Source organism: Ostrea edulis, chromosome 8 (assembly GCF_947568905.1).
Source record: "Ostrea edulis chromosome 8, xbOstEdul1.1, whole genome shotgun sequence".
Lineage (NCBI taxonomy): Eukaryota > Metazoa > Mollusca > Bivalvia > Ostreida > Ostreidae > Ostrea > Ostrea edulis.
In genome coordinates, this window is record NC_079171.1 from 55,092,331 (window position 1) to 55,118,907 (window position 26,577).

A 26,577-nucleotide genomic window follows, 5' to 3' on the forward strand; every position below is an offset into this window, starting at 1 on the left:
TGCCGCAGCCGAGGCGGATCATGCATTTTTAAAAGGTGGATTCAACTTTTGTAATGGAAATTATGAATTGTTTTTACCTCAGATTCATTCATAATTAATTGTGCAAAGAAATAAACAAAATCTTAGAGGAACCTTCATGGAGTTGCTATATCTGCTGTTACCTACATGTTTTATTTTTGTCCGCTACCTAAAGCGACGCGGAACATTCAGATTCCTAAATATCATAAATTCTATAAATATTTCATTCCAAATTGTCTTTTTGGTTTGGTTTAAAGCGTACATATCTTATAAGCATGATTAAATCTAACATGTGGTTTTGAATCATGGATGTATATGCATCTTTACGTATGGTGCTAGGCCTACGTAACGTCAAATCTTTGTGACATTATTTCTCTGTCTCGTGAATACGCCATAAGGACATTTTGTCACGTGCGCAATCAATTTTGTTGAACTAAAAAAAAAATGATCGAATATTGATTTGATATTGTTTTAGTCCCTCTCGAGAATATTTCACTCATATGGAGACGTCACCACTGCCGACGAAGGGCTGCAAAATTTAGGTCTATGCTCGGCGCTTACGGCCATTGAGCTGGGAGGGCCCTTTATCGTGTCACTACAGCTGTGACACGTTACATCGGATTTTACGGTCTCATCCGATGAACCACGCCATTCAGTCGCCTCTTACGACAAGCAAGGGGGTACTGAAGACATATTCTAACCCGGATCTCCACAAAGAAAAAAAAACCATTCCATTGAGCATGCTGATTCGATTTTCCTCATTAGCATTTTAGATAAAATGTGGGTGCTTTACCGCTATTGGATCAATGTTTAAACCCTGGGTTAGTGTAATGCTTTTCTCATTTTCTATGATGGCACATTTGTGATCTATTTATAACTATTATGTATTGACGTTGTAGGAAGCACATATTTGTAATTTTGTTATCATACAAAGTGTTCTCATTTAATCACCCAATATAGGTTATAAGTTAGTACATTGGAAATATTCTAGAGATAGTGCAATTTACGTGTACAATTGGAGCATAACCTGCCTTAACATTCCCGCGTAATAATACAATATGAAATTGAAAATGTATACAATTTCAGATTATATTTAAGTAGTTTATTTCGTATTTGTACCAGAGCGCAAACACTCATAAACCAGGATGGATATCATTATGTATTTTAGCACAAGACATTCTTTAAATGTCTTTCTTGATATCACAATCAAAGAAAGGGGGGTGTTCGAAAATAATCTGAAATAATCCTAACCGCAAAAAAGCTGTTGTTGTAGACAAAATGACAATTTATGAATGGTCATATCGATTGGTCAACTGTAATGTGGTCAGTTTTTCCGTTTGAACAATGATCGCGCTCTCTCTCTCATCAGTTTGATGGATCAAGATTATTCAACAGTTCATGAAACATCAAATAAATTGAAAACCTTAGCTGGTAAAATGATCACGAAAACTTCTAACATTTATCGCCTGTACTTATAAAGCATAAAGATATACAGTGTACCACTGGGTCAATCAATAAAAGGACAAGTTGTGAGTACAAAGGGAAATGAGGGGGAATAGAGATAGAGAAAGTGAGAAAGAGGTTACGCTTTGCTTTTGTTTTCGTCACAATACCTCAACTTGAGCTTGATCGGCTTTGGTAAAATACGTTTTGTCAAGCCTGTATAAACTAGTAATTGTAACGGACAAACTCTTTGATTATTTCTCTTTTAAAATATAGATCAGTAACCGAACTCTTTAACCTGGTTGTTCTCGCTTGGCTTCGTTTGTTTTCAACTTTTAGTTTAGTTTTGATTCCTTTCATTTCGGTTGGTCTTATTTCGCTTCGTTTGGTTTCGGTAGGATTTCTGTCAGTCACTCACATGCCATTCACAAGACACTGGGTGTACAATCAGTATCGACAAACAGTCATATTAATTGAAAGCTTCATGATTTAATAGATAAAGACCTGATATGGATGAACCGTACATGAATCTAGTTTCCAGGTTTATTAGTAACAAATTTGACTCATATATCATTATTCTAGATTAATAGGATTATATGTCTTTCAATGATGATTGTATATTCACACGCTTATGCTTAAAGTAAGCGACGAAAACAAAATAGTTTTAGAGAATATCAAATGTGTAGTAAAGCGAATTGCATTTAACTTATCTTATAACTACGACTATTCTTTATCCCATAGATGTAGATTATTTTATAGTGAAAGTAATATTCTTCTTTCAATTAATTAAGATAATTCAGGAAACATACTTACCATATCCATATGAACATAATATTTCTACAAAGAAGATGATCATTAAAACGTCCATTCCCGTGTATTAATCGAACCAATAGTACAACCTGTCAGCATAAACACCAGGAAGTAGGCAACATGTTAGTCATGTTTCTTTTTAAAAATCCTATTAATAACACTTGGGCGGACGAATTGTTTTTTAAAGCTTTTTTTAAATACTGACAAATATATTTAAAGATATTCATTGCAACCTACATGCTTTAAACATTGCAAATTGACGTGGAATTATTAAAGCAGAATACAGAAGACGATCATCAAAGTATCATCATTACATTAGTGTTTGTTACTTTTCTTACTATCTGTAACTAATGTAAGAACAACACAAGACTGAATGGCTACATTATTCCATTTTATGTTGATATGCTAATGCTTAATTTTATATTGCTTAACATTCCTCTCTAGAGTCTTTCTCTCATATGGAGACGTCATCATATGGGAAGGGGTATTTATCGTGCCACACCTGCTGTGACACGGGACATCGGTTTTTGCGATCTCATCCGAAGGACCACCCAAATTAGTCGCCTATTACAAGGAAGGTGTATTGGGGACCTATTCTAACCCGGATTCCTAAGGGATTACATCATATTGATTTAGCGGTAGCTAAAATGTGAAGATAATGAGCAGTGAATTATGTGAAGGAAAAGTAGCAAATATCCACTGTTGACTGGTCACATTGGAAAATACTAGATTATGACTTTTATTTCAAAAGCCAATTTTACAGTATGAACAATATATTTCTTTATACATGTATTGATAATTATCAAACGAAAGAAAATTATATGAAATTGAATTTTGAAATCAATGTACAACATGATGTGTTGAATTAGATTAATTAGAAAATGGGACGTTATTAGGTCAAAGTCAAATTAAAACTTTTTAGAGTATATTCTAACTGCACACATCTTCAGAACATCACTCATGAAATCACGACTGCAGGAGTGTTCTATTCAGCTTAATGCAAGATTTTGGTATTCACTTCCGGTTACAGTCACACTTAGTTCCTGGTATGTATCGTTGTTTCCCGATATATTTAATTCAAGATAAGTAGATGCGTTGTTTTCCACTGTTACATCCGGAGTTTTGTCTGTACTTTCATGGCTGTGACTTTGTATAGCTTGTTTCCTCTTTGCTTTCAGAGTCAGATAACCTTGTCTACAAATGAAAATCAACCATTTAAAAACTTAGTCCGGGGCTCGAACTCACGATCTCCCGGTTACAAAGCGAATGCTCTACCACTGAGCTACCGATACCGGTCAATAAATACTGAAGTGAATACAAGGCAAAATTCTAAATTGAATGACTGGTCTATGAATGATGCATCATCAAAAAATGGAAATAGACGATGTTTAGTTTGTTTTACTTTCATGCATGTGTATGCATATCATGTCATGAAAATGAAATATATGCTTTGTATTCTTTTTCTGCGCAATTGCATGTGCAATATTTTTAGGGTGGTGCTAAACATGTCTAAGCTTCTAGCAATAAAAACATACATATATAAATATGAAAATTCACCTTGATAAAACTATGCAGACTACAATTGCTATTATAGCAATAATGTTCATAGCAATTGAAATCGCCAGGCCTATCGACAAGGAACGGTTAGAATCCTCACCTGAATGAAATAAAAGCTATAGTAAGCTATGATTACACTGATTATTTAGGGTATAGGTTTGCTGATCAAATAGTACTGGGAGATATGAATATATGTCTGACGTATTTCATACCGATTGTTTGGCCGTTCTTGGCACACTGATTTTGACTACGGATAACTCCGTTTATCTGATCAAAAAATAGGGCTCATGGTGGATGTGACCAGTCGATAGGGGATGATTACTCCTCCTAGGCACCTGATCCCACCTCTGGTGTGCGCAGGAGTCTGTGTTTGCCAGCCATCTATTTTGTATATCTTATAGGAGTTATGAGATTGAACACTGTTCGTTATTTTCACATTTCATATCCAAGATAATAGAATGGGTGCATATGAGTTACGGAACTAATGCTGGATTCCAACAAAACCCTTACAAGCATACATTTCTGGATCCTGTAAATGTTCTATCACCCCCTATCTTTGCTTCTCGCGAAAATATTAATACCTGTGAACATGAAACTGCTTATATCTTATTTTAATGAGTCTGCCAGATAATTTTTATGGTGAAAATGTTGTACACACAGATATACAGCTCCATGTGATTACAATAAAATATAACCTGTACTGAAACTATTTCTACAGCTGAACTACAGTGTGTATATATTTACACTGATAACAAGATATACCAAATTAATTATGCGTTACACTTGAAAAAAGTATTGATTAAACCCTAAAACTATTAATTGTTTCCATTATCAGTTTTTAGCATGGTCGTTAGTTGAAAAAAAAACCCTACTTAATTACACTCACAGCGTACAATCAATTATACAATAGCGGTTAGCTATTGCTTTTACTGGATCTTTGCATTGTAAATATTGAATAGAAAGACATGGAATTATTTTGTCCGTGATATATCACACATTATCACACATTAAAAGCAAGACTAAATAGGTGGGTCTTTAAATTTCTTTCAAAACAGTCGAATTTCTTCACATTTCTAAGTCCACATGGCAGAATATCGGTGCCGTCAAGTGAAATCTCCTCTCCTCATAAGTCTTTGTCTTGGAGAGGGACTGTAACCGCTGGTAACGAACAGCGATCAATCTCATAACTCCTATAAGCAATACAAAATAGAGAGTTGGAGAAACACGTACCCCTGGACACACCAAAGGTGGAATAAGATGTCTAGAAGAAGTAAGCATCCCCTGTCGACCTCTCACACCCACCTTAACCCGTTTATAGTAATTACGTTAACTCCAATATTTGGCCATATACGGGTGGGCATGCGATTTTGTATTGGCAAACTAGATCGTTATAACGACCGTAGAATTTGTAAAATGCCGACTTTAAACGCAACTGTTGAAACCCCTGTACCATTAACGTGTTTGTCAGTAGCTTATATCGCTTTAAACACTGACCATACGCAGAACAAGCTCTTGCGTATCGAGTCAGTTGAGATATATAAACAAATGTGCAGGTGATAATGGAATATTGCTAAATAAATATGGGAAGTTAACGATAAAGAAGCTGAAAACACCCCGCTTGTCATAAAGGTGAATTGTTAGTTTGCCGTTAATATCTACTTTCAATAAAATATCTAAGTATGAGGCTGGCGTTTTTTTATTTCGAGCTCAGAGGGATATATCGAATAGGTATATGGATGGAAGTTAGTGTTGTTAATAGATAAAACGTCGTCGAAAAAATCTCTGTCGAATTGAAGGTCACAGCAATTATTTCTTCTTCTCGCGTAGAAGTTTTTGAATAAGTTCTGCTTTCATATGAAAGTAAAAACAGGTCAATTCTATTCAACATCTACTTATCCAGTTCAACCTCTCATTCAGTCAAATGCTATCTGACGTATTTCATACTGATTGCTAGGCCGTTCGTGGCACACTGATTTTGACTACGGATAGCTCCATTTATCTGATCATGATATAGGACTCACGGCGGGTGTAACCGGTCGACAAGGGATGATTATTCCGTATAGGTACCTGATCCAACCTCTGCTATATCCAGGGATCCGAGTTTGCCCAATTCTTTATTTTGCATAGGTCATATGAGTTATGGAAATGATCACTTTTCGTCATCTTCACCTTTCATTTTTTTTAAAATAAAGAAGTGTTCGTCTAAAGTGTTGACATCAGAAATGTATCATTTTAAAAAGTGTCTGTCTGTTTTTATTAGTGTTTTACGAAATGTGTTATTTTTTATGTTGAAAGTTACTGCTGGTTTTTCTTTGTGTGTGTGTGTGTGTGACATCTTAAAAAAAGGTGACAACACATTTTCCTTGATCAATACTTAAATCAAGCTATATTATATAAGTGGATATTAATACAGTTTTACCCATGTTCAACCTTTAATATTGGTAAGTCACATGGGATTGAGCTACCTTAACAAGCAGTTTTTTATTTCAGTATTTTTTTTTGTTTCTAAATTGTTACAAAAGTATAATCATATGTTTAGTAATCATGCATCCATGTGCATGTTTATGAACAAGAGATACAATATAATTATCAATATTAAAATTGTCCACCTTGATCACATTTTGTGCCTCGAAAAGACTCCTTGCATCCTGCTGTACAGATTCCATTGATTTTATCACACGTCTTATTGATACAGTTGTTGCTACATTCATGTTGACAGTTTATTCCATAGAAACCATCACATTCTAAAGTATAAGAAAGGACATTGATTCTAAAAATCAAATAAAACAATACCGAATGGTAAATGCAAAAAAACAATTGGTAAGACATTTGAAGATGTTTAAATAAGGTGCATTATATATCTATGTTATTACACGAAAAGCTCTTGATTGTGAAAGGACCGTACATTGTCTCAAGTTATAGTAAATATATACACATATATTGTCACTACAGTAAATTAATCCGAAGTGTTGGATCAAGTCGAGTTGACAGGCGCGGAACATCAGATCAAAAGACGCGAAGTGTCGAGTTTGATCTCATCATCCTCAGCTGTCAACGAAACGTGACCAAACTCCCCCGATCAAGTTACTGCATTAATAATAAATTTATTATTTACCCTCTTATGCATTTTAAACCCACATTCATAAGATGATAAATGTAATCTAAATTATCACCAACACAGACATACTGTGGAATTATATTTTGTGCACGCAGTTTTGTTTTTGACGTGGTCAATGTTTTCCGCGAGGATTCATTGAGACATCATCCGTTTCATAGGATATGGATTGGCAATCAGGAAACCGAATCATACTCTGTGAAATTCACAGAATAAAAAAAACAAAGAATTAATCGGTATATAATCAAATTAATACACGTCTCTCGCCATGGATTTACAAATTATGCTGATAGTATTCCATACAAAAGTTTGGAAACAACAGGCGTGTTAATCAGGAGCATTGTGAAAGTGGAAATTTAGTGGAAGTATTTTCAAACCCGTCATAAACACCACGCCTTTAGGTAAAAGGGATGATATATCGTCGAAATAGTATGTAAAGAGCGGTTTAACAATTAGCATCATACACATCAGATTTATTTCTTATGAATTTGTTTTATCATTCAAATTCACTTTATTCAAAACATGATTTCATCACATTCCCATAATATTCCAATTGATCTCTATCAACTCATTTACATTAATTTCCCAATGAAAAAAAATCAACAAGAAAAGAAAATCTCCAAATCATTACGAAATCCAAAGATTGATGTCGGATGAAAATAGAAAATTAAAGAGTTGAGGGAGGGGGTGTAAACTCCCGTAAGTTTTTATCATTCGACATGGATTACACTTTTAATGTACACTTTCATTAATTTTGTAAATAAATGGTAGAAAAGGTATATTGATTATCATCTATACTCGTGTGTTTTTACTTGTTAATCGATAAGTTTCAACATTCATCATATGTAGTTTTAGAGAGGGGATGGGGGTCTAAGTGAAAACAATGTGAATTCATTTTTTATCAGATAGTGAACTTTTGATCTCACTGCTTAGGCTAGAATTCAGTAAATTTACAATCGTTTATAAAAATTGAAGCATGTGGTATTGCCTTAATCGCATATGGAAAATATACCATTTGTTAAAAATAAACTCCTCAATTCTAATACAAATGTTTGGCACGTCATTTTCGCAAACAGTATTTCCACAACAGCTCACCTTTGATACAACTGAATCCCATGTAACCGGGAGAACAGTTACAAACCCCGTCAGTGTGTCGACATACATCGATACATTTCTCTGAGCAGACATTAGAACAATTTGTACCAAAACGGCCATTTTCACACGCTACAATAGAAGGATTTTAAAATAAATTCTAGGGTTTTATATTGTAAGAACGTCTATGTTCTACACACCCAGTAATAATGAATAAATAAAAAAATGAATATCTAGAAAGGAAGTCAGTAATAAAAAATAATTATAATAAATAGAACACGTTTTACATGTGTTACACCTCTCCCCTATGTATCCATCAGCACACCCATCTACACATTTCCCATCTGTGTGCCGACAAATTATGCTGTGTAAACAGTGATTACTGCATGTTTTCTTACATAAGTTTCCAAAGTATCCGGGAGAACAAGCTGTCGGAGAGAAACAGGTGCCGATCATTCATGTATATTACAGAGCAGTTATTAAAATTTCCCCAGTAATATTCATTGATACGCGTGGCTTTACCACTAAATTTCCATAAACATTGCACACGTACTTACACATATTACAATATCGTCCTGTATATCCTGACTTACACCCAGTGTCACAATATCCAGTCTCTCTGTTACAGATGACATCATTAAGGCAATGACCACTACAGTTGTAGATACAGTTCGGACCATACATTCCAGTTTTACATTCTGTAAATAGTGTATTATAAATATGTTGTCTTTTGAGTCATGTTTATTACATCTTTTGTAAATAATGATTCTTTTTCAAGTAAGATGTGTATTCTGACAAATGTTTTTTCAATCATAAAGTTATATCGAGTCAATTACCAACATTCAAACAACGCTTAACAATTCGCTTTACCGGATGTGTGGCATTTTCAGATAATGCTTACCGTAATACTCATTGAAATTGTAATTTCAAATAAAATAAAAGTTGTATTGATTTGATTACCAACATTACCGAAAGTGTGACATATAATGCTTATCGTATTACTCATTGAAGTTTTAATTTCAAATACAATCTCGGATCAAAATGCTAAGAATCTAATGGGATATTACCCATAATAAAATAATCTAAATGAATCAGCATTTGCATTGGCATATGTACACCATGTGACGTGTGCTTATCACATCCATTGACCCAAATTAGAGATACTTGTTTCTTGTTATCCACAGTGGCAGGTTCTTGTCGGCTTGTTAGTTTCATGTCTTTAAATGTACACCCGTTAACATTTTTCCGTTATGCTAGAAAAGATTTGTTTGAAAATTATTATATTCCTATTCAGAGAAAAGATTGATTTATTTTCTTTAATGTGTACGTGAATATAAAAATCGTAGAAGTAATTTAATAAATCTCTACTTTGGTGTGCAAATATAACAAAACAGACGTAAACATTTCATATATTAGATAGCCAATTCAATAGAGCATAAAATCAATAATTACTCAATAATTATTGATTGCAAGTTGAATAATTATCATTCCATGCTGATGCAATTTTAGGATTTTATCTCTTTTATTTCAAAGTTTAAAATTATGAAAGGTGAAGATAACGAACAGTGATCAATCTCATAACTCCTACAAGCAATACAAAATAGATCGTTGGACAAACACGGACCCTGGACACACCATAGGTGAGATCAGGTGCCTAGGAGGAGTAAGCATCCCCGTCGAACGGTCACACCCTCCGTGAGCCCTATATCCTGATCAGGTAAACGGAGTTATCCGTAGTCAAAATCAGTGTGCAAAGAACGGCCTAACAATCGGTATGAAACATATCAGACGGCATTTGATCAAATGATATGCTGTATTGACGCACTAGATCGTTATAACGACCATAGAATTTGCGAAATGCTGACTTCATTCGAGACTGTTGAAACCCCTGTACCATCTACTTGTTTGTCAGTAGCTTACTTCGATTTAAAAACTGACTATACGCAGAACAAGCTCTTGCATATCGAATCAGTTGAGAGATATAAACACCATATGCAGGTGATAATGGATTATTGCTATATAAATATGGGAAGTTGACGATGGAGAAGCTGAAATCATTCAGTTTGTCATACAGTTGAGTTGTCAATTTGCCGTTAATGTCTACTTTCAAAAAAATATATAAGTATGAAACAGAAGTGTACATATACGTACAGTGGAGCCTCGGTAATCTGGACGCCATTAATCTGGACGCTTCACCTTTCGGACGATTTTTCTAGGGAATGGAATTTTTATACATTATTTTGCATCATTAATCCGGAAATTCGCGTTCCGGATCCGGACCGTCACATTTTACTACAAAACGTTATAATGCATTGAAAATTGTACCGTTAATCCGGACGGTAATTTTGTTTAGGGTAGGTCTGTGTCAGACAAATTTAGCAAGGCGTAAATTGTAAAGAAAACAAGTCAAACTGTCTAATTGAAGCGATTACCTGTACCCTGTCAACACCTCCCTTTAATTAGGTGATGTGTGATGATATGTCAGTTAGATAGCACGTGCCGATCGGGACATTGTATTGCCAATTTTGGCACATATGATCTTCATTGCGCATAGTGTTGAATTTTGTAAATAAATATGTAGCATATTATTTTATAGTCTTGATGAATAGCCTAATAGTTTTAATAAATTAAACATCATGCCGTAATGGTAATTTTTTTTTAACTGCTACACATATCAGTTGTACTGATTCGTAAATTGATTATCGGCTTATCCAAAGCTAAAGAGTGTATATTATACTTTTAGATTCTGGATTTTATACTGTTGATTGGCGTGAAATATACATGTATATTCATGCACATGTATCAGTAGTAAGTTGTTAACATTTAGAATGTCACGCATGTAGAATGTACCTATGTACAATACCGCAACGTTATTCTTAACATTCCCATCGTGCTCTATCGTGCGTGTATCCTATCGTATTGTGCGTGTATCCTATCGTATCGTGCGTGTATCCTATCCTATTGTGTATCAGGTTTTCCGTTTTCTATCGTGTTTTGCGTTTATCAGGTCTATCGTGTATCGTGTTTTGCGTGTATCAGGTTTTCCGTTTATCGTGAAAATCGTTTATCGTTAAGCTTCGGAAACTATCGGGATCGTATATTAAATCTAATGAAAAAGTACGATACTTTCAGAAAGCTTTAATCGTTTTGTTAAAGAAGCTTTTTTAAGAATCGAGGAAAGACAGTGTATCTAAAGGAGAACATAAAGCTGTCGATTTTAAGGCAGAAGAAGAGCTATTTGTCAGTCCATCGAAGGTGAAAATTTATCACAATTTCATTCTAAGTAGTCTGGAAAATAGGCATTGGTTTGCCACGCAAACCGAGGACAGTAAATCTGAAAGCTCCTTCATCTGGAGTTCATAAACATTTCCTTGTCTAGAAACAATTAGTTGTAATTAACACAAAGAGAGAAATGGGAAGGTCCGATTTGAAAGGAAAAATCAGTAAATTACAAGATTAAGTTTTAAAAGGGTGCAGGGGTGTTGCATTTCCCAAATTCTGCTCAACTGGGCATGAATCAGCTTTCATGGTTGTTTTTTCACTTGTACATGTATACATGTAGTAATAGTCGCACTTCTAGATACTGGAAATTTATGCTGGTTTTGATGATTATTTGTTTTTTTTTTTACATACTAAACACAGTTTTTTTAAGCGTTTCAATATTGCGAATTTAAAACAACCCGGGTTTTGTTTATGTTTTTTAAAAATAGTTTATTCATTTTTTGTTTACAAAAGATCAACACAAATAAATATCTTCCAATTACTTATGACTATCACTTATCACTCATAGTGTAGAAATATCTTACATATGAGGATGTGGTGTAGTGCAGTGAATTTTTTAAAGGGGTCGTGATGAAAATAATTGTAGTTGTTGAATGAACGGTGAACTTAGAGCTTGATGCAAAATAACCCCCCTCCTCGCTACACACAAAATATTACTTGGTTTTATTTCACATTCAAGATAATAGACATTAGAATAAGAGAGCTACGTATACTGAAGCATGCTATCACTACAATATATTACATTTAGTTAATTCCCTGTATATGTTGTATATTAAACATTAAGTGACAATACAGGTCTTAGAATCATTGACTGATAAAATTCATATAGATATCAAATAATGAATTAAATACCATATATAGTTTAGTTTTCTGATTTTAGCTGTGATGGCGTAAAAAGCATCAATAAAATAAAAAAACAACAACTCATGTACGACCGTGGATTAAAGAAATTATACGTTATAGGTATATAATGAATATTGAAATCCTTCAATATTATTATCAACATAATGTAATTATGTTGTAGGTGTCAAAATATCGTTCTGTCTAAATTGTTTCTAAATTCTCAACATTTCTATCAGGTTTTCCGTTTATCGTGAATATCGTTTATCGTGTTTTGCGTTGATCAGGTCTACCGTGAAGATCGTTTATCGGGTTTTCCGTTTATCGGGTTTTCCGTTTATCAGGTTTACCGTGTATCATATCAAATCGTGCATGTATCCTATCCTATCGTGCGTGTATCGTGTTATATCGTTTATCATGTCAAGAATAACGTTGCGGGTACTGTACGATTAATTATTGTTACGATGTTGTATAGCTTTATTGCTTTCGAATTTTTAAACTCCGGGTAGAAGAGAGAAAATTACCATTTTAAAGAAAATGACAATTAAATTTTGTATGTACCCGTAATGTTAGTTTCATCCGACCTTTGCTCCGTTATTATCGCATCATGAAAATAATAGGTGAGCGTGACTAGATCAAAGCAGCAGTAGGTCTTGACATTACGAGCTTGAATTATTTTGTTCTCCCGATATTGTCTTGGATAATTATAGAATAAGAAATATAAACTCTGGCAGATTGAATTTTGGTTAAAGAATGTTGTCAACTGACATGATAATCACGAAATTCTTATATCAACTTTGGACGATGAAGATTGTTTTAACAGACTGCCGAACCCGTGAATCGTGACATATGGAAATTACCGACCTCTTTAAGAAGAAAAGATGTGATGAAATATTGTGATGAAATAGTGTAAATGATTATGTTAGTTACTAATGATTTATTTACTTATAGTTACATAAAGTGCCTCACCATTTGTTTTAGTGCATACGGTACACAGTTTTGTATATTTTATTTGTAGGGCTCATATATATGTACAATGTAAGCACAGGCAAATACACTGAACAGCTACATTAAATTTTAGTGTTTTGAAATACATGTAAATGTTAACATCGTCATAATTTCTTTACTAATGCAAATGGTTAATTCCATTGATGGAATGTGTTTAAGTCGGACGATTTTGCTGGGAACCTAAGTGTCCGGACTAACGAGGCTCCACTGTATACGTTTGATTTTGTGGGGCCTATATATCATTTGTGTAGTATTTATAGGAGTGCGGACCACCCGGTAATTTGTTGATGATTGTTGATATATGTTTAGAATGAAACGATGATGATAACGAACAGTGCGCAATCTCATAATTCCCACAACGAATAAAAAATTAATCGTAGAGAATAAGGACCCCTGGGCACAAAACAGAAACGTGTACTTTTGGATATACCAGAGGTAATGTTCAAGTACATGCTCGCAGGCACCTGATCATCTTTTCATCAGTCACTTATACATCTACTTGCTCATATCTCATTTGCTTCTTTAATCAGTGCTTTATCTAAACGAGGCATAAATTCGAACAAAAAAGAACGACAACAAATGCTTACGTATTTCACACTGGGCACTTGTCCATCCTTCAGCGCAGCCATTATTACACTGACCGGTCACAGGATTGCATGAGACATTTTCTTTACAGTGTCCCACACACTGGAATTGACAGCTATCGCCATACCACCGAACAGGGCATTCTGTTTGTAACAAAAAAATCTATACACTCTTCAAATAGAGAAATATCAACCAACATCAAAGTCTTTGGAACATAAATCATACTATTAGTCCAAGTGCTTTACCTTTAGACAACAATTGTTTTTGCATTGCATGAGAACACTATTCTATGAAATACTGGTATGAGTTCAATTGTTAAGGTTTCGACAGAAAAGTTATCTATTCTCACTGTAAAACACTAAAAATTGTCCGAAAGAAGTGGAAGTCATGTTATCTGATTTATGCTTCTATCTGGAATATATATACTTTTAAAAACATTCAAACTATAAATATAATCTAACTTTGCAAATATGTTCGAAGGCAGTGCAGAAATTTATACTAAAACGAATAATCTGAATCAGAAGTAAAAGAGATCGCTGTGTGTCCATTCAAAATCACAGCTGTTATTTGAGATTAACTATAAGCCTTCTGAATACGGGTAAAACCAGGAAACCCCATGAGGACATACGGGTGACATTAATTATCTTTTGATTCCATTTACATACCGTTTTACCAAAATATCATCAACATGGAATACATATAAAAATAATACCTCGACACAAGAAATAGTTATTGTAGGCTATATCAGTATGAGTACTTTGGATTTAATCTGTTTTTAGAGTGAAAATCAGTAAGCATCAAGCATGTTTTGAACAAGAGGCCCATGGGTCTAGAATCGCTTTTATGATACATTGTAGAACAGGCAAAAATTCTCATTAACAAAGATTCATCAATTAACAAAGTTTGATGATGTTAAGTCAAATAGTACCTAAAAATTGAAATGTAACTGTCTAAAAGTAGGTCATGGTGGCCTACTTTAGGTCGACACACTAAAGAATCATGATGCATCAACTGACAAGTCAAATAGTATTCAAATATAGCCGTCAAATTCCAAAAGAAGGCCGCATTGACCTACTTTTTGGTCGACACACTCCAAAGACTCAAGTTGCATCAACTGACAAAGTTTGATAATTGAAGTCAAGTAGTATCTGAAATATTCAGATATAAACGTCAAATTCCAAAAGTAGGTCACAGTGACCTACTTTTTGGTCGACACACTCTGAAGACTCAAGACCCATCAACCGACAAAGTTTGATGTTTGTAAGTCAAATAATATTTGAAATATTCAAATATAGCCGTCAAAATCCAAAAATAGGTCACGGTGACCTACTTTCTAGTCAACACACTCTGCAGACTCAACATGCATCAACTGACAAAGTTTGATAATTGTAAGGCAAATAGTATCTGAAATATTAAAATATAGCCGTCAAATTCCAAAAGTAGCTCAAGTTGACCTATTGTTTGGTCAACAAACTATGAAGACTCAAGATGCATCAACTGACAAAGTTTGATGATCCTAGCTTTCATAGTGTCTAAAATATGCATCTAAAATTGAAAATGTGAAATTTGAATGTCTGCAAAATTCAAAAAGTAGGGCACTGTGACCTACTATTTTTATAAATATGTTTTGAGGCCTCCAGACGCATCAACTTGCAAGGATTGATAATTCTGAACCTCTCGGTATCTGAAATGACAACCTAAAATGTATTCATAAATGATTAGCCATAAAATTGAGAAAGTAGGTCATGGTGACAAACTTTTCAAATGACACAGTTGAAGGTCGCATGCTCCATCAACTGACAACTTTTGATAATCATAGGCTCAAAAGTGTCCAAGATATGCATCAAAATCCATTTAATTATAATTACCTGCGAAATTCAAAAAGTACGTCACCATGACCTACTTTTGAAACAACATGATATTAGGTCCTAAGGAGCATCAACTGACAAAATTTGATGATCCTAGTCCTTATACTAAGCAAAATATCAAAGTTTTAACAAAACAAAAATTAAGGTCAAATTTGAAGTGACTTTGAGACCACACCCTTTGCCCCAGGATGATGCCTTGAACAATTGTTTATCTACAACCTATCCTCATCCTTATGGATAATTTTGGTGATAATATACCAAGTGGTTCTTGAGAAGATTTTTAGCAACCACTACTTTTGTTTGCATTTTCCTAATTATCTCCCCTTGTTAAAGGGTCACAACCCTAGTTTTAACACAAAAAAGCCCTTAGCCAAGGATACCCTGTGACAAATTTGACAAAAAACGGCCAAGAGGTTCTTGAGATATAGCCCTTTTTCCAAAAAGTTTACACACACCGCACACCACACGCCAGACATATGGCCATATGATTAGCTCTTCGAGCCTTTGGCTCAGAAAAGCTAAAAATGTGAAAAGTGGCATAATGATAATAAAAAAATAAAATTCTGTGTAAAGCGTGTCCATGCCCATTTAAGTATGACACTAGACTTTCTCTTTACACAAACACATATTTACCACTGTTTATCATGAAACTCTTTTTTTTAAACTCAAGCATACACCAATTTATTGTAATCAACATTGATAATCGAAATTAATCTCACTCCTTGATAATTATACTTGTTTTCTTGGGCTTAACAGTGAATTGAATACATTTCTAAATAAAAATGTACACCCATGTCAAGGTTTACAGACATTCTGCAGTTATAATATGACATTTGTTCTGTCATTATCAAGAGAAATATATGAGTAAATCACACCTTTATAAACAAAAGGCAGTTTATTCCCATTTTACTGTCAAATTACCTCCCTTGAAAGCTATTCAGATTCTGGAGGTAAAAACGACATTGTTTGCACTGTCTATATAATAAAAAAAAAACCATTCAAGACAACTTTCAGTTTAGCATTCACAAAGTTGTAGAAAAATAATAACATGAGTACCATTTTGAAACAACAGCAATTAAATTATTTGAAAAATGAAGACATTGGAGTCATTGAAAAAGATATTTCCATTTTGAGCACCTTTCCATAGTCATGTATGTCCAGAAGACTTTTTTCATGTGAATAGTATAAATGTAAATATGCTAAAATATACTACTCAAAATTTGATAAGGATCATAGATATTTTCATGTTTAAAAAATTAATAACTGCATAACTGGCAATATTGTGTTCAAGTGAAATCAAAAACGTCTTCAACAAACTTGCAGGTGCATTTCATGCCATGGGAAATGCGTTTCTCATCACAGTTTATGCTTTTGCTACCATTACACGATTTTACTCAGGCATCGGTGTCTGATTCTTTCTAAAATTTCAAACTCACTTGAGTGTTTACACTACGTTTATCAACACAATGCCCCCTCAACGTGTAAGGCGTCGCCTGACTACAGAACAACTGGGCAGATGTATTGGAATGCTTGACGCTGGCTATTCACAACGTGACGTTGCAAATACACTAAACGTCAGCCAGAGCGTTGTAAACAGGGCCTGGAACCGACAGCAAACTTTTGGTACAGCAGCACACTGACATGGGGGTGGTCGTCAGAGGTCGACAACTCAACGCCAAGACCATTTTGTGGCTCTTCAGGCACGACGCCATCCCTTCTGGACAGCAACCAGCCTACGTAACGACCTCCTGAACGCCTCAGGGGTGAATGTGTCCACTCAGACGATACGGAGTCGGCTTCTCAATGCAGGTCACAACTCAAGAAGGGCATGTGTTCGAGTCCCTCTGACTGTTCGACACCGGCGGGAGCGATTGGACTGGGCTGAAAATCATGTCACTTGGACACAGAACGATTGGGTTCAAGTTCTGTTCACCGATGAGTCCAGGTATTGTTTGGATTTTACAGACAGGAGGCACCGAGTGTGGCGACGACAACGTGAACGTTTGCATGATGCCTATATCAGTGAACATGACTGTTATGGTGGTGGTTCCATCATGGTCTGGGGTAGAATCAGCTGGGATGGAAGAACATATCTTCATGTCCTGAAGAAAGGAACAATGAGGGAGGTGCGATACCGGGATGAGATCCTTGATCTTTACGTCAGACCCTACGCTAGTGCTGTTGGCCCTGATTTCATCCTGATGGATGATAACGCCCGTCCTCATCGCGCCAGGGTGGTGGAGCAGTACCTTCAGCAGGAGACAATTGTCCGTATGGAATGGCCAGCGCGTTCGCCGGACTTGAACCCGATTGAGCATGTATGGAACATGCTGCAGGTTGCCCTTTAACGCCGTAGAGCACAACCCACGACTTTGGCAGAGCTCGGAAACGCCCTCGTGGAAGAGTGAAACAACCTTCCCATTGGAAACATCCGGGTGCTTATTGACAGGATGGCTAGACGTTGTCAAGCCGTCATTGATGCAAGGGGAGGCCATACCCGGTATTGACACTTCATCGACTAAGTGTAATGATGGACTATCCACCAAAACTGTGTAATTCTTTTTCTGGTTTGCTGTTAACTTTTTGTAATGAAATGCCTTTTGATGTTGTTATCAGATTTCAAGCATTCTGTATTGATAAAAGTTCATACCGTTCATGAATTTTCATCCATAACCTGAGTAAACATGTTTCTGAGTCAAATTTATGTCTTTTGTTATGTTAGTGGTAAATTACACACATATAACCTAGTGATCCTTATCAAATTTTGAGTAGTATATTATTAAACATGAAAGGTAAACCTTTCCTAGAGAATGAAAATATACATCTCTTGACCAACATAGCAATGTGATTAATAATATTTTCATGTTCAGTCAATAGGCCAACGATTATTGTTTGTGAATGAAATTGCACTCTTTTCCCTGTCTTTTGTAATATCCAAATATACAGGCATGACTAAATTCTGGCAACAGATGGACAGTAAAGAAATATATGTTTAATGGTTTCTGGTTGTTCGGAACAGATGGAGCAATCCCTCTTATCTAATGTTTATCTTATGGACACATCTAATTAAGAATACAACTCATTTAGGCCTAGTTTAATGTACAGTGCAATCATGGGTAATACAATATTGAAGTAAGCTAGTTAGCTATATTGCGATGAAAAACATTATTCAAGCTCATTCTAAATGTATGTTATATCTATAGTAAATTCAAATACTGTAGTATTTATGAAAAGGTGAGTTTTTTGCGGTGTGTGTGTGTGTTGTGTTTCACAATTGTAAACAATGTTATGACAGTTGAACTAAAGATACAGAATATTGCCGCTGTTCAATACAAGGAGCACAGGTATATTTGCAATCTTTTTCAAGGGAAGAGAGTTGTCACAACATGCAATTTTTCCAACTCATTCTTTTGAATGACACCTACTATTTTCCACTTGGAAGTGCATAAGAATAGGCAAATATACTTAGTTTCTACCAAAATGTGGGAGGGGGTTCGGACTCTCCATCCTTCCCTTTAAAATTACACCTAACATAGATTCTCCAATGAAATAAGGATATTAAAAATAACAATAATGGGAAAATTCTGTATTGTTATCAAGTCGCACAATAGAATAAAAAATCGTCATATACAATGCCAGTATTAAAGGTGGTAGTATCCATGATTTTATGTAATAATCTCCAGAATTTTTCAGAATCCACATTTGATTTACACCACTTCTTTCATATGTAGTCGTAAAGCAAGTTTGAAGGTTCTCATTCGCAGAAGTTTATATTTTCGTCAGGAGCAAATATAAGGGCTTGGTATGGCACTTACTGGATCCAGCAATGTATCTTTGTAAGGGTTTTTATGTAGTTTGGGAATCCAGTATAGGTACGGTAACTCATACTCATTTGCCCATTACCTGGGATATTAAATGTGTCTAAAACTGAAGCATAGTTTTGAAGAATTTCTTCTTTTGAAAGGGCAGCTGGAGTGTAAGTACGATTACCAAAAGTGGAATCAATGCCAAGTTCGTTTAAAGTACAGTTGTAATAATGAGCCTTACAAACAAAGACAATGTTGTTACAAGCTTTGTCAGGAGCAACCAAAACATATTCCACATGTAATCTATCTAATTCTTTTATCACTTCTGGTTTACTAAACACAGAAGGATAGCTGATGCGTACTTTTGTTTTAAAATGTCTTATTCGGGATTTAATATTACTCTTATGCTTTTGAAGTTCTGTCGCTAATTGAAAGACCGAGGTTCTCTGTATTTAGGACCTTTTAGAATACGTGATTTGAGATCCTCATTATCAACTATATCTACATCACCAGTAATGACATGTTCAGCTGGACTATAGTTGAAAGAAGATGAGAACAAGAATACGTTGGTGGATTACGCATAATATGCTCTATATCTAGGTACTGCAAAGTTTGTTGATAATTAAAAAGCTGGATGCAATAGTAGAAGTATATTTGCAGGAAACACAGGGTGTAGACTTGAACTTGAAATAAGTTGGATATAAATGCGAAAGGTTTTGTAACATTGCATTGGAGTTGTTTGTCTTCGTATATTGGGAATCTTTTTTATTTGCTAAAAGACATTATCTAAAATATGTTATAAAATGTATCTATAGGAGTGAAACTTTTCGAATAAGACACCCAAACAAACAAACATCAGCAAATGAGCAAAAACTTACTATTTTCACAAAATGTTCCCATCCATCCAGGCAGACATTCAAAACACGTCCCATTGACGATGTTACATCGCTGTTCCTTACAACTGACCGGACATGTCAAGTTACAATTACTCCCATAAACACCCGGCTTCTTACAACCTAAAAAAAGAAAAGTAAGATTAATCAGAAGATAAGAAGTTTCACACCAATGTTTTGAAATGAAATAATTACATAGTTCTTGTTACTGCCTTATGCTTTGACGTGTAAATGAATTGAATTTTAATCTTCAAGTTGTTTTTGTCATATCAATCTATTGATTAAACAGTGAAGATATGAAACACTGACGAATCTCATAATTCCTATAAAAATGCAAAATTAAGAGTAGGACACACACGTACCCTTGGGTACACCAAAGGTGAGATCAAGTTCCTAAGAGGAGTAAACAAGCCATATAAACCGGTCACACTCGCCTTAATCCTATATTTTGACCAAGGAAACGGAGTAAGCCGTAGTCAAAATCAGTATGTGTAGAACATGCTAACAATGAAAATGAAACACATCAGACAGCATTCGATGTAATAACAGGTTGTATTTGTAAATTAGATAATTTTAACGATGACATAATTTGCGAACTGTAGATTTTCAACAAGACGGTTGAAAGATCTGTAATATGAATTTCTTTCTCTATAGCCTGTTTCAATTTAGAAATTGATCATAAGCAGAACATGCTGTTGCGCATCGAATCACTAACGAGCCATATACTATTCAAATAGCGACAAACAAGATGATGGTACAGGGGTTTCAACAGTCTCGATTAAAGTCAGCATTTCGCAAATTCTATGACCGTTATAAGGATATAGTTCGTTAATACAACCTATCATTGGGTCAAATGCTGTCTGACGTGTTCCATGGCAATTATTAGACCGTTATTAGCACACTGAGTTTGACTACGCATTATCTGATCAGGATATAGGACTCACAGTGGATGTAACCGGTCGACAGGGGATGCTTACTCCTCTGAGGCACCAAATCCCAACTCTGGTGTATCCAAGGGTCCGTGTCTGCCCAACTATCTATTTTGTATTGGTTATAGGAGTTATGATATTGATCTCTGTTCGTTATCTTCACCTTTCATTGGTAATGATGTAGAAGCTTAAATCATCCAAACCCCTAATAACGGTGAGTTCTTACTCTGCCTTTCACATCTATACAAACCCCGAAGCGTACTACTACACCACTTGCACGGAACGTGACGAAACGATTATTGCACAGAGAGCTGAACAGTTTGCATCGAATGCTGGACGATCTGCACGGAACGGTGAACGGTTTCCAATGAACGTTTCGCACGAAATGCTGACTACTTTGTAGGCGTGGCTTGCACGCTATGTGAACGGTCTACAAGAAGGGTAGACATAGCCTGGACGCTTTATATTTTCGACATTATTTGGTCCATCCTGGGATTAGTTTAAACAAGAAACAGATTCAATATTACGGCATCATTCTAGATATAAAAAATGAGCTGAGAAAGATATGATAATGATCCATTGATCATGTGAGACGCGGTAAATTTCATTCTTACTTATTGGATCAATGACTTATGAATACGTCGGAATTAAAACAAATGAATATTTCGGAGATGAAAAAAAATATGCAAAAGCATATCGTCATGGAATCTTTATTATTTAACTTTTATCCATTCATTGCTTTATCAAATTCATTGAAACTGGACATGAAATGGTCACGTCTGTTTCGCTATTTTTGTACATTGATTCTTGGTGTCTTTAAAATATCTATGTAATTTGTATTAATGTATTCCAGGCCTCGTCCCAAAGACATATGTTAATTAAACCTATTAATTTTATTTACATGTAGAAAAGCATATAAAATAATCAATAAAAAACTTCTCGTCAGGCAAGACTGAAACGTATTCGAAAGGGAAGGGGGTTGCAAACGATCTGCACGAAACGGTAGACATGACCTACACGGTTTGATTGTTTCGGCATTATTTGGTTCTCCCTAGGGTTATTTTAAACAAGAAATAGTTTCAATACAATATTGATATTCAGATAATTTAAAAAAGGTTGAGAAATAAATGACAATTATCCATTTTAAAATGATTGCTCATGTAAGACGCGGCAAATTTCATTTTTACTTATTAGCTCAATGAGTTACGAATAAGTTGGAATAAAAAGAAATGATTTTTTTACTTTGGAAATAATAGAAAAAGATGCAAAAAGGGTATCGTTATGGAATATTAATTATTTAATCAGCCTTTATTTATTCGACCACTGTTCGTTATCTTCATCTTTCGATTAAATGCATTGAAAACTCGCGTCTGATTTGCTATATTTGTACATGGTGGACTGTTAGTCTCCGAGGGTCTCTTCACTCCAGTAGCTAAGTACTTTGTTACTAGCTTGAAAAAACGGATGCATATTTAATTGCTGCTATAAAATTTAGAAATTCATTTCAAAATTAAGAATTATATCTCCCTCATGCATTGCTTTGTTCCTTGGACGAATTTGGCTCGAGTTTTTGGCACTTTAGTTTTCCTTTTAGCTCTTACAAGTTTATTGTCAAATCGAATTTCCAAAATTTCGGCTTGAGCATCACTGACGAGACATTATTTGTCCAAATGCGCATCTGGTGCATCAAAATTGGTACCGTATATGTATTACATTCAATCTGAGTGTCGTTAAAACACATGTGCAATTTGTATATTCCAGTTCTGTTCTCAAAGACAGATGTTGAATAAACCTATACATTTTCATACATACTACTCAAAATTTGATAAGGATCACTAGGTTATATGTGTGTAATTTACCACTAACATAACAAAACATCAAAATATCTATGATCCTTATCAAATTTTGAGTAGTGTACTTGTATGACAACATAAAAATGATTTAAAAGGCAAGATTGGAACATATTCTTGGGCGGGGAAGGGGGGAGTTGAACCTAGACATCGTATTAGCAAGTCGCTTTTGTCACGTTGGAAAAGGAGAAATGGAAAACAAAAAGAAACAGCGAAGATATGATTGAAATAGACTGAGAAATAAATCAAACATATAAATGAATAGATAAGATAAATAATGACTAACTACAGAAATGACCAATCTATATGCGCTTGAATTAGATTGGTGTATTTACCTCAATTTTAAACCTATAGGAAGCTGCATTCATTTTTGAGAGACAAAAATATATAAACAAAATTTTAATTCCCTTGCCGATTTACACACCTTCAGTACCAATGTTGATTTTAAATATCCTGATTAACTGCCCTCAAGTGTGATTAAAAATGCACATTGGGATTTGCGTAGAATATGCAGGTTATACACAGGTCGGTATTTGCATTATGCAGACAGTTCAGTTAAATGACGTTAATAAGAATACTTTTTATCTAAAAGGAGAAACTTGATCATACAAGTGTAACAGGACAAATTGTAGAAGAAAAAAAAAACTACCGAGGGCAGATATATACGTCATGTCTCTGCACTTGCTAGAAACTGCCAGAAGTGATAAAATGGTATCAGATTTTGCTCTCCCTGGTGGTTTTATAATAAACTGTTTTACAGATTTCCAATGCTGAAAGTCCGTCTTATAGACAGTTTGATATAATTGCTCAAATTCCCAGGAATATACATTTATCCTAGATCCCATATCGAACTCACTTGCACGTTTTGCATGATCTGTAAGTTTCTAAGGGCGTGGTATCTATGGGTGTGATCATGTACGAAATGATTCTTGTACGAAATTTTTTGCACGGAAAGACACGAAACGCTTTGGAAGTGAACCGGTAGTAGCATGCTTCAGTGTCTGTAAATTGAATTGTCGAAACTTACAATATACGATATATTGATATCTAGTTATTTGAATGTGTAAAAATAAAACGCCAAAATTAATCAGCAATACCCTCTACGATTACTTCACATAATTGAGGAAAAGTTGGATTTTCGTATCCATCATAAGTAACTCCATCCAACCTCTCGTTGTAAAACATGACGTATTGACTGTATCCAATACAGGTTGTGTTAAAGTCTAACGGAGGGAGGCCAGGTGGTTCATCTTTATGGCAGAGGAACTCATCTCTCTTGGTTAAAGGCATAAATAAATAAATGGAAAATCCTGCAAAACGACCTCTTTGTCGTATCACTGAAAACAAACATTTTGACGTCAATATCATGTACTTTTGAGAATCACTGAAATAATGAAATGAAACGACAAAGGAAATCAAAGACAAAATTTAGCAGAGTTGTTGCTATTAATTTTTTTTTTTTTGCTTTTCCGATGTCATAGGGTTTCCACAAGTATGTGTATATCAATATATGGCTAGATATTACACGACACATGCTAAGTGTAGCAATATTATAATATATGATGTAATCTACCCAAATTTGGTGCAGATTCAAAATCTTATGTAATAAAAAAAGTATGTTTCGGAAGTTAAGATTTACGATTTTACTGATGAAATTGAAACTTAACTGATATTCATCAAATAATTTGATTACCCCCCCCCCCCCCCCCCCCAATATGGTCCTCAAAATATGTAAAAAATAAAAGTAAATGTTTGACGGACGTGTTGTTGTCACAGATACGTTTCAAAATATCGGCTTTAAAAACATGAAAGGTGAAGATAACAAACAGTGATCAATCTCTTAACTCGCATAATCAATACAAAATAGAGAGTTAGGTAAAGATGGACTGCTGGACACATAAGAGGTATGATCAGGTGCCTTAGAGGAGTAAGCATGCCATGTCGACCGGTGAGCTGTATATCTTGATTGGTCAAACGGAGTTATCCATAGGCAAAATCAGTGTGCCAAAACTGCCTAGCAATCGGTTTGAAACATGTCAGACAGCCGTTGGCCCAATGATATGTTGTATTGGCAAACTAGATTGTTTTAAAGACCATAGGTTTTGCGTGATGCTCACTTAAAACAACACTATTGAAACTCATGCATCATCAACTTGTTTGTCAGTAGCTTGCCTCGATATTTTTAAGCCGTCGTGCGATACGACGACACATTTTATCTGCAGTATATTTCTAGTTTAAATTGTCTAATAAGTCAAGAATACGTAAGATATCTTTTGTGAATATTAGTATATTAGCTATTTTCATTATAAACACGTATAATCGTTTTTCAAGGGGGTGGGGTGTGGACTTCATAGTTGTCTAAAAATAATAAGTGTAAAAAGGAAACAAAAACTAACATGTTCTTCAAAATCTGAATTTGTGAGTTGGGACAGGGCTGACGTACACTAAATTCATTTAAATATAATAATATTAGTTAAACTTTACTTTTCCCCCTAACTTCTAATTCTTAAATATTGTATATAATCCCTTCTGTATATGGATTCAATTCAAAACCTTCACTACTTTGAAATTGCATTTTTGCCATTCTTTATTACTTTTTAAAAATTAGGGGTAGTCACCAGTTATGTCTTTATTACAAAAGAAAGCCGCCCTCCTCCCTCCGATTCTACGTGCCTGTATTATACATGGCTTTGTGTAATATACAGATATTATTGTCTGTCATATACATTCGTGACTAGCTAATATTTTCATCATCAAATTTTGGAACAGGTGTTCAAGTAATAGAGCACAATTTTCAGGCCTACGGAGACCTTTACACTATAGACATCCTAACCCCGTTCCACCGACATCGTATATCAAATATAAAGTATGCATGGAGTTGATATTTATATCATATTGTGACCTTTAAATCGCCCCTAATCTGTATGACTGATGCCTTTAAAATTTTTGTTATGTACATAAATAATCCCATTCTACAAAAACAGTTGCAAAATTCTGGTTTATCTGCTATAAAAACAATATGAATGTTTCTGAAATATATTCTAGATAAATTCATCTGTTTGAAAAGTGCAGGGATTAATTTCTGTCATGTATATTAATGGGATGATATGTTTACGAATGTTGACAACCCCGGTAATTCGCCGATGACTGTTGTTATGTTTTTAAATTATAGCATGTTTAGTTTGAGTATGCATTTTTTCCCAAGACTTTTTATTTCTTTCTGGATATATCAATAAACAGTCAGCTTGTAACCCGCATGCACCCAAACGTTGTTTTACCATTAGGGCCTCTTGATGTTTTCCAAAAATAAAGTGTTACATGATATTCAACTGACGTCACGGTAAATTACCACGAGGGGAAATTACGGATGCACAGTCACCATATGGGTAATATCGTTTCGGTGTTTAACCGTAACAAGTGTAATGGTACCTGTGAATTTGAGGTGTAATATCACCCCATAGTTATAGTACATTTTACTATT

At 34.8% G+C, this 26,577-nt stretch overlaps 2 protein-coding genes across 3 annotated transcripts in view; both read right to left on the bottom strand.

Annotated features, from left to right (window-relative positions):
- LOC125661937 (receptor-type tyrosine-protein phosphatase alpha-like) overlaps positions 1–2,412 on the bottom strand; it is a 42,888-nt gene extending 40,476 nt beyond the window's left edge. For both annotated transcript variants that reach the window (XM_056146485.1, XM_056146484.1), the window contains exon 1: positions 2,275–2,412. In XM_056146485.1, the coding sequence (XP_056002460.1) occupies positions 2,275–2,329 (55 nt within the window). In that variant the 5' untranslated portion in view covers positions 2,330–2,412. The remainder of the gene's footprint in view (positions 1–2,274) is intronic.
- A 580-nt stretch (positions 2,413–2,992) lies between these two features.
- LOC130049204 (multiple epidermal growth factor-like domains protein 10) overlaps positions 2,993–26,577 on the bottom strand; it is a 39,232-nt gene continuing 15,647 nt past the window's right edge. Inside the window, exons 3-11 of the mRNA XM_056146490.1 lie at positions 24,194–24,433; positions 20,303–20,440; positions 13,753–13,893; positions 8,593–8,733; positions 8,323–8,463; positions 8,039–8,167; positions 6,438–6,572; positions 3,829–3,928; positions 2,993–3,465 (exon numbers count right to left, since the gene is read on the bottom strand). Coding sequence (XP_056002465.1) covers positions 3,261–3,465; positions 3,829–3,928; positions 6,438–6,572; positions 8,039–8,167; positions 8,323–8,463; positions 8,593–8,733; positions 13,753–13,893; positions 20,303–20,440; positions 24,194–24,433 — 1,370 coding nt within the window. The 3' untranslated portion in view covers positions 2,993–3,260. The remainder of the gene's footprint in view (positions 3,466–3,828; positions 3,929–6,437; positions 6,573–8,038; positions 8,168–8,322; positions 8,464–8,592; positions 8,734–13,752; positions 13,894–20,302; positions 20,441–24,193; positions 24,434–26,577) is intronic.